The sequence below is a fragment of the Pleurodeles waltl genome, chromosome 9 (assembly GCF_031143425.1).
Source record: "Pleurodeles waltl isolate 20211129_DDA chromosome 9, aPleWal1.hap1.20221129, whole genome shotgun sequence".
Classification (NCBI taxonomy): domain Eukaryota; kingdom Metazoa; phylum Chordata; class Amphibia; order Caudata; family Salamandridae; genus Pleurodeles; species Pleurodeles waltl.
Window position 1 is genome coordinate 1,070,346,476 of NC_090448.1, and position 9,548 is coordinate 1,070,356,023.

The 9,548-nt window shown below is 39.4% G+C and overlaps 1 protein-coding gene across 4 annotated transcripts in view; it reads left to right on the forward strand.

The window, feature by feature from the left end:
• The window catches only part of MDGA2 (MAM domain containing glycosylphosphatidylinositol anchor 2), a 1,412,234-nt gene extending 1,403,669 nt beyond the window's left edge, over positions 1 to 8,565 (forward strand). For all 4 annotated transcript variants that reach the window (XM_069208709.1, XM_069208707.1, XM_069208708.1 and 1 more), the window contains one exon: positions 6,712 to 8,565. In XM_069208709.1, coding sequence (XP_069064810.1) covers positions 6,712 to 6,800 — 89 coding nt within the window. In that variant the 3' untranslated portion in view covers positions 6,801 to 8,565. The remainder of the gene's footprint in view (positions 1 to 6,711) is intronic.
• Positions 8,566 to 9,548: the final 983 nt, after the last annotated feature.

Here is a 9,548-nt window from a genome sequence, read left to right on the forward strand (position 1 = left end):
TATTTTTTGTTTCAAACTATTTTATTCGTTTTTTATAAGGTACAGAAAAAATGCCAGGAGGGAAATAGAAGGATAGGGGTATTAAACATTCATTTTAATGAGCAAATAATGGTGTATGAGTACATCCAGCAATTCTAGGTAATAATTACAGCAATTGTAGGTAATATAGACCCCAGCAGTTGCAGGTAATATAAACAGATGCTTGGGAACATAGTCATGTATATCTGATTGGTGGTGGAAAAGTTTTTACCCCATAAGTGAAAAGAGGGGAAGCAGAGAGGGGGGAAGAGTACAGACACCCCAAAAGGAATGATAAAGGGCTATTGTGAAGAGGGAGAGAAAGGGGGAGGCGGGGATGTCATCTGTTGCATTGCAAAAAGTATTAGTTATTGAGTGTCTGACGGGGAAGATAAAGTTCAGATAGTCTCCATTCTCGGGGTTGGGTGGGACACTGGAACTCAAGGAGGTCAGATTAATTTCTTGATAACATGAACAGAGACAACTTTCTTTTATAAAAAAGTTTTAAATGTCAAGGAATGTATCAGTCACTGGGAATTTCACATGAGAACATTCCATTCCATTGGCATTACTATCATCTGTGTGTGCCTTTACAGAGATGTTGAAATATATACAAATGAGTCTTGTCCTCACTGCGTAGAAGAGTACGTTATGCCACAATGGTAGACCATGTCCCCTCCAAATAGGAAAATGGGTGACACCAAACGTGTGGTAGCACTAATTGTGTTCTGCATTTTTGGGACTTACTGATAAAGTACAACATCAGACCCCATAGCCAAATGAAGCGGACACCCCTTTTGTGACCAAGTCTCCGTTTTGGGAGACTGACTTACTTAAAAAGTGATGGAGAAATACTAGCCAATATGAAACCTACTAGTTAGCACAGCAAGGTAAGGAATCTCATCTCTGATATTACAGAAAGAGATTAATAAAATTTAAATCATGCTTGACTATACACCAAAAGAAAAGCCAGTGCCTGAACAACTACTCCATGTCCCCTACAAATTTGAAGCACAGTAAAGCCGGGCATATTTTGACATTGAAGGACAGAGTAGCTGTGTTATGGATAACTTCTCTACGGCACATCAAGTTCAGAAGACATATCTCTGCATAACACTGTCTCACGTAGGCATCGGAAAAGTGAGAGATGGAGAGAAGAGCTAGATTTAGAATATTGTGCTTTAGAATGCTCTGAGGAGGCTAGTCATAGCTGTCTTCTTTTAAACGGAGATGCAGTATTTCTGTGGAAGCCAAAGCTGGGGGAAGAGGCAAGTGACACACTTGAATATATCTATATTTGTTCCTTTTTAAAGAGCACTGAAAGGACGTAAGACCCATGATTGGCAAATGCCGTGTTTACATAAGCATTTTTTACATATGCCACAGAGAAATATGATATTGTTGCTTTTAAAGTGTGAAAGATGGTTACATTCAAAGCACAATCTTTAACATTTACCTAAATATAAAACGTGCAAAATTAGTTTTCTTATTTTCTTTTAAAGAACATGTTGTTTGGAGAATGCTGTTTCTTCATTAAAATCACTTTAATAACCGTAAATGATTTGTAAGAAAAGGCAATTGCTCTGTTTGTTGGGATATAGCTCCACAATTTTTCTCTTGTACTTTATACAAAAACACGGATTCAAATAAGGATGGGCATATATTTTTGATTAATTAAAGAGTTAGTGAAAGTTTTAACATTGATATTTGCACCATTTCAGAGCCTTTTCTGGTCTACATTTGGGGGTGAGAGAAAAGTCATCAATAAAAAGCCTTGATAACCACAAACCCCCACTCTAGATGAAAGTTGGCGTGTGGTAGATGACCACCGTGGCCACAACCAGTGAAGTGGAGCTACACCTCTGTTGGTGGTTGGAGTGCCAACAGGTCTGGCCCCTTAGTTTTTCTGATTTACATGCCTGGGCCTAATTAGATCTCAACACACCTTTGAAACATGAGATATTGGACAAAGCGACATGTTAATGCCCCCGAATGAGCTAAGGGGACTAAATTAGGGAAAGCCCTGAAGTTGGGAATGTACCTACTATGATTTGTATATTTTAAAATACATTGAACTCTGGAGGGGAAAGATTGATGGTGGCCAACAGCTACAACAGCCATCACCCCAAGTTTTACCTACTAAAGCTGAATGAATATGAAGGAGTTACAAGCATTTGTTGGCTTGCTGTTGGCAATAATGGCATTAAGGCACAGGGAATTTGAAGTATTTTTGTTGGCCTTGGTTGTGAGGAATAGGGACAGAAAGTAATATTATCATAGAGGAGGTAATCCATCCATTACTTACAGTCATTTAAAAAAAAAAGTTTTGATGACAATTGACTATTAGCATGCCATATAACTTTGCTTCACAATCAAACTCAGATTCATTTTGGGCCACATGTACAGAGCATTTTTCCAGTCGCAAATGGGCCAATTTGCAGAATCTGCCCGCTTGTGACTAGAAAAATGCTTTTTGGGATGTACAAAACCCTAATTGCGATTCAGTAACTTATTACAGATTCGCAATTTGGGTTTTGCGATTCAGTACTAGGAAGGGGCGTGCTCAGGGTGTCCCTTCATAATACTGAATCTGAATGGTATGTAAGATTGTTTTGTGACCGTGATTGTGGTTGCAAAGCAATCGCAGTTTGCAACAATTTCAAACTGGTGTGACTCCATTTGCAAAGGAGACGGAGTCCCCAAGGGACCCCTTCCCTTTGTGAATGCATGCAAAAACCTTTATTAAGAGCAGACATTGGGCCCATGCCTACTCTTAAAAAATGAAACTGAAAAGTTTCATTTTTGTCTTTTTAAATGCAGCCTATTGTCCTTTAAGGAAAACAGGCTGCATTTAAAAAAAAAAAAAAGATTACTTTATATAGAAGCAATCACAGACATTCCCAGTGGGTCGCAAATTGTGACTTACCTCATTAATATTAATGAGATAGGTCTATTTGCGACCCACCGAGAATCGCAAAAGAAACTCAATAGAGTTTCTTACATTTGGAATTGTAAAGCTCCTAATTGTGATTCGCACCTTTGTGTCTTTGTTGTCCCGAACATACACATTGCCATAGAATAAAATATAAATCTAGAGTTTGCTTACTAGAGATTACTAGAGACTAATATTTCTATATGTCAGTGGTAAGAGGAGCAAGTTACGTACTCAGGGGTGTCTTCACGTGCTATTAATATTTTTGCTAACGTCCCTGGTGAATGGTTGCAGTAATTTCAGATGGAAATTGTGATCTATGTATTTCATGAGGCATGTGCCATTTTCGGTAGTAGATGGACAGATCTCCGCAATGCATGTTTTTAAATATATTGCCTCTGGTGATTCCTGCATGTATGGTCCGCTGGACATAATGATTGGAAAGAAAATTCCATGCCAGATCATGCATCCTAAGGAATTTTAAAATCATTGAGTAGTCCCTTGGAGACAGATTAAGGAAAAGTGGATCTCCTCTCATGTACACATTAATATTTATTTGAAAACAACATCCCTGATTGTTAGTATGTTTCAGTCACATTATAGAGTAATATCAGATGTTAACTCATCTGCCTTCTCAATGGAGATGAGTTGTTTTGGGTGAATGGGATTTAAGGGGGGTCAGTCCAAGGCACATGACGGCTCAAAACCATATCTCTATTCATGTGCATATCTCTCACAAGTCTGACATAACCTTCTAATAAAAAGCAAACTTAGATAATGGCAATCTGCAGGCATACATCAGAATATCTCACAGGGAACACCTAAGGTGGTCTTCCAGTGGTGCTTTATACAATAGGCGAGTGATGGATTTATTTTATCCTTTGCTCCTCTGACCCTTTTCTGTTTTTATTTTGTTTGATGATTTAGTTGAATTAGTTCTATTATCAGAAGTCTGTGTATAGTTATAAAATGCTCAAATATATGTGATTATCTCTGTATTTGGATGTAATCTGATTTGTGTGCTCCAAATTTAAATAAAGAATACCTCACATTGACTAAACGCTCTTAACTCTTGTCACTAAAATAAAAATGGTCTTCATAGCAGTGTTCAAAATACCACTGTTAACACCATAATCCTAGGCCTGCTGGGCAACTACCAGTTGTTAGTGTTAACAAATTGAAAGGGAGCTAATGGCACGTATCTGATATCTAGAATACAGAAACTTGCAAATCCACCAATTCATAGATTCACTCCCTTATGTGTCTGCATGTGTGCATGAAGAGCACCAAGAGTCATTCATCGCCACCAGTACACAGCTGGAGGAAGTGGTTGTCTGTGGAAGCTTGGGTACCCCCTGTCCATAGAGGGATTCTGCTGATGTACTGGCATAAGACCACAGATACCAAAGGACCCACAGTCCTAAACTCCAGACCATACAACACCTTGACAGCCTTTTAACATTGTGACGTCTGACCCTTTATGTTCCATTCTAGCATCCCTTGTGTGCAGCATCCTCCCTGGCAAGAGGCCTGCCTTCTTTTCCACAACTGTATTCTGGGAGTTAAGCCACCTATTCTTTATGAGTCACAGGGGTGATCCAATCATGAAACCACACATCTTTCACTGGGGACATAATCTGGTGTGGGTCACAGCAACACAATAAAGTGTCGGGTTCACATTGATACATTCATTCATAGGCATGAATACATGCATCCATAGAAATCACTGCATCTTATTTTAGGTGTGTTGAGTAAAAGTACAACTTAATATAGTAGACACAAAAACTGTGCAGTGTACCATGCATTCAAAAGATCAACCTACTTGTCTCAAATGGCTGAGGAATTTGCTTTAAAACCATTAAAGGTTAGTTGCTGCATAGTTCCATTTTCGACATACTAGCAAAAGGTAAATTTAGAATATTGTGTTTTATGGAACTAGTGAAATAGATGTGTTGAATGTAGTGATGGATTATCAGGGACTTCAGTGTTCGCCTCATTTTCCACATGTGGACAGTTCTGAAGCTTTCTGTCTTCCACATTTTGCTACTGGTCTGCAGCTGTCTTTTACACTCAGTTGGGCATTATTATACATTTGGTTTTTTACATGTTCTTGGCTTTGATTCAGTGCTTAATTTGAGCCAGTGCTTGCCGGAGGGGGACACCAATGCTCGTTTTTGGGGACCATCACTTTTTGTCTGCATCAGACTTTTGTCAAGAGCATGAGAGGGGAAAAAAAGACAAATGATGGAGGACAAGAGTGACTGAAAGTCGTCATAAAGGGAGAAAAGAGTACTACTGCAATTATCTTGCAGGAAGGGTAAAATTATGCTGCTGTGTTTACTAAAGTATGCATAAAGAAAAGAAAATTACACAGCATAATATGGCACATTAAATAATTATTTCGTCATTTTTTACACATCCTAACACTATCTTAACAAAGCTTTCACCTCATTATAACCAATCTTGACACCCTGTCTGAAGCCCAAATAAGCAACAGGGAGATGACCAATCAACCTTTGTGGAGAGTACTTTACTCCGCAGCAACTCGTGTTGCTGTATTATTAGTAATGATTGATCAGTTTGAGCAAGAAACTATTTTGTAATTAAAATCTGCAGATTGAGCAGAAAGTTATGAATTATGTGGCATATGTACCTAATCCATAATTATGCAGATAACTCTGAAGCCGAAAAATAGCATAACTCCTGTGACCATGCTGGTAGGCCACCATATCGTTATATCTGCTACTCTGCCTAAAAGTCAATATCTATCACACATTTTCCCATCCATAAAACTTGCGCTCCTTATCCAGTTCAGCCTTTGCTGAAATCCAAACCACTCATTTGTATTTAGCAAGATGGTTCAGTGACTTCAATTCTCACTTCTTACATCCAGTGTGACTTGCAGGCCAAAAGTTCTAATGCTAACAGAGCCGACTCAGAGTTTCATTCATTCCAGGTTGGTACATCTGACATCATTACATTTTTTAATCATATTACCTATCATTTACAGTGCCTAGAAAAAGCAAAAACAATCATGTTAGGTGAAATATGAAAGAGCATCAGTCTTCTAATTTCAAATATGTCAACTTGAAAAAAAGACTTCATTGTGTGAGAAAGAGGTGGTGCTTTGGGTGGGGCAGGGTCTTGTGCCAGAAACTACCTGGGAGACATTTCTGCCCCCTCCACCCACCAGCCTCCCCAAACCAACCTCCTCCCCCATCCCCAGAAAAAGAAAAGCAGCTTGCAGAGGCTGGTGCCTTCTCCTGGGGTGTTTTCCACAGTCCTTAATTGACATTGGCTGTTCAGCGTTTCCTTTGAGTTGGAAGCCCTGTGTGTGAAGTGGTAGACCGATCATCTTCGCTGGTATCGTGTGATATTGGCTCCTCACCAAGTACCCCTCCGAAGGAAGCCGATATCTTGTGACACGCGGTGTGAGTTGGCAGGTCTGTAATTTCAAAGATAGCTGCTTATGTCATTAACCCCTTCTACTACTTTCATGAGTCTGGTAGATAGAGTTATAAGCTTAATACTCTTTTCGATTTTTTTGTTAAGCATCATTGAGATTTAGTGGGTGTTACATTTAAAACATATTCATTATAACTCCTGGTAAATCTCGTACCACTGTTTTTCCACTTTCTTGGTCAAAAATGCACAATACTAATGAAGATGTAAGATGTTCAATGGTATTGTCTTACCCATGTCTCCAGGTTAATCAGAAGATTCGCTGCTTTTAACATTCATCATTTTTCTCCTTTTTTAAGGTACAGTCGGCGGAATTACTGGGACAAGAGTTCATATATGGCTGTACCCCGTTATCCTTCTGATTTCTACGCTCAGTCACCGAAGGTGACCTTATACCGGCAGAGGCTGCGAAAGATTCACTAGGCACTGGCAAGAAGAAAGAGTCTTTAAAAATGGACATCAACAAAAATAAACTACCAAAGAGTCCTCAATCGGTTATTGACTCAAAAAGCACTGGGGAAAAAAAGGCATCATTAAAGTATACATTATTACAAGCCGCGCTTGAAAGTGATTGGCCTCCTAAAAAGACGAGACCTCCGGGAGCTTCTGTGGTTAAGAAGAATACAGCTTCATGTGGTGGGACTCGGAAAAAGAGCTATAGAAATCCTTGTCAAAGCACAAAGTCATGGCTGGTTTTGTTTCACACAAATGCAGTTTGCTTGTTACCATGGAAACCTAATGGCCTGCCAATGAAACCTCACAGTAAACAGGGTACATGAAGACCTGGCATTCATTTTCCTTTCAAGAAGATTTTTTAAATACAATATACATATAAGTAGACCCTTTTAACATTGGCTGTAAGCATTCTTAGAAACAAATGCCGTTCCTCAAAGCTGTCAACTGCATCCATGTTTCCTTTATTTCATGCCTATGCTAGAAACCTATATAATGTCTATTTTTGCATGCAATACTACTCGGGGTGCGCTGCCCGGGGTTACACATCACGCAGGCACAACCAAACTTGATTGTGGCCAGTTGAGTACCCTCCTTCCCCCAGCTCATCTGTTCTAAACAAAGAAACCAAACCACTCGCTTTTATAAATTGCCATGGATACCAAGTGCCTTCTATGAAACAAGCCTGAGATGTTTTGACACACAAGCTTGCACTGCGATCAGTGGTTTGTGTAAAACTGTTTTATAAGCAAACCACAGCCTACACGTGCAAACAACAGGCGGGAAAAGAGACTGCTTCTGAAGAAGGACGGCCTACTAAGTTGCTGCATATGCCCTTTCGGATAAGATATATGTTGTTTATGTTTCTTAGACAGCCATGACCTTTCCACTTATTATCTACAAGAAAATCGCTTCCTCCGCTACTGATTTTAGGAGCAACACTTAGTTTCCACTAATCGAATGGAGGACCAAGAGCAAATGATTTCATCATATATGCCAGGTGCATAATACGCTAAAAGCAAAAGTCAAGTACTTTTTTGCGCTGCCCTTCATTTTGAAATGAAAGAAGTGCTCGCTGACGAGGAAAAAAACATGCGTGTGCGTGGCTGCCGTGCGTTCAAACTCTACAGTAACTAAGGGCCTGTAAATCCGGCTTTGCTATTAAAACACTGAAGGTGTCATGCCTCTGCCCACTAGACTGACTCTGTGCAGATTGTGAAATATTATTTTATTATTTTAGCAAGATTAAAAACAACACTTTTACAAGAAAAACCCTGTAAATTGACTTTTGAGCTACCTGAATACAGACTGTACCATACCTTTAACCAGCCATTTTTCCAATGCATTGTAAAGCTCCCCTTATATTGTTGGTTATGACAATTTGAAAAACCTTTTTTTCCATAAATTATCTCAGCTTTTAACCTGAAAAAAGACTTTTGTCTACGTACAAATATTATTATGTGTTCTTTCAAAACCCTAGAATAAAGAAATACTGATATGCAAGAAATTGGGATATACCTATTAAAAATATATAACATTTGAAAATATTGATATAAAAAGCACAAGATGATGTAGTAAAACAAATGAAAGGCTTGAGTTTTTTTATTCTGTAGAAATGTTTGTGCAAATTCAGTAATGCAAACTGAAAAGATAATTTTACAGCCACATTCAATAAAGCCTCTTTCCAGGTAAGGTATTGCAAATGGCTTGTGTGTTTGTTACATTACAGACATTTACCCACCAAATCAAAGACATATCAGAAGAACATTCCTATTATGAGACAGTTTTTATTTAACAGTAAGGAGAATGATTTGTCCATTAAAATATTTTACACTAGACTTTTATGCAGGCATTTTAACACACAGAAAATGAAGGGTTTTAAAAGTGTGCATCTTTCATACTGCTAATTGTTTCATATCTGCTATCATTAGCTTACAATACGGAGGCATCATGAAAGGCCTCTTTTACGTTGGGCGTTTTTTTAAACAGGTTTTATTGGGTTTTTGCTCATAAGCAAACAGGTATAAGAAACCTTGGCAGGTCAACTTTTTCGAGCAATTCTTCAAACGAAAGGAGGGTTGAATCACTAAACAACTGTCCCACCCTGACGAGTCCAACGTATGGCCATTCCCTGAGAGCATCCCATTCTCCCCGTGTGGCAAAAAGGACAACTTGCTAAGGGGGATGTCTGGAGAGTATAGAGTTCGGGTATGCGTTTTCCTCAACGCTCGTGCCAAACATTTTCTAATGACCATGAACTCCCCTGAGACCCCCACAGGGGCACCACCCACTTGTAACAATGTTGCGACCAGGTCATGTGATGACATGACTAGTGGGCCCATTTCCCTGTCAGGATATTGTCTGCCCCCCACATATTGTATGTACCATTAGAGCTGAGCCGCTAAATAGTATGATTCAAAATCTAGGGCTACCAAGCCACCTTGCGATGTTGGGTGTTGCATTGTGGAGAGGGCTACCTGCTAATGACCCTCGCCACAGATAAATGAGCTTACCTGCGAGAGGAGTTCTGTAAGGAAGGATCTGGTTATCCACAGGTGGAGCACACTAAAGATGTATAGAAACCGAGGTAAGACAATTATCTTCCGCAAGGCTACGCGCCTGCTACCACCAGCACTAATGTCGTTCAGAAGCCCAAATGGGACTTCAGATTCCTCTTCAGGAC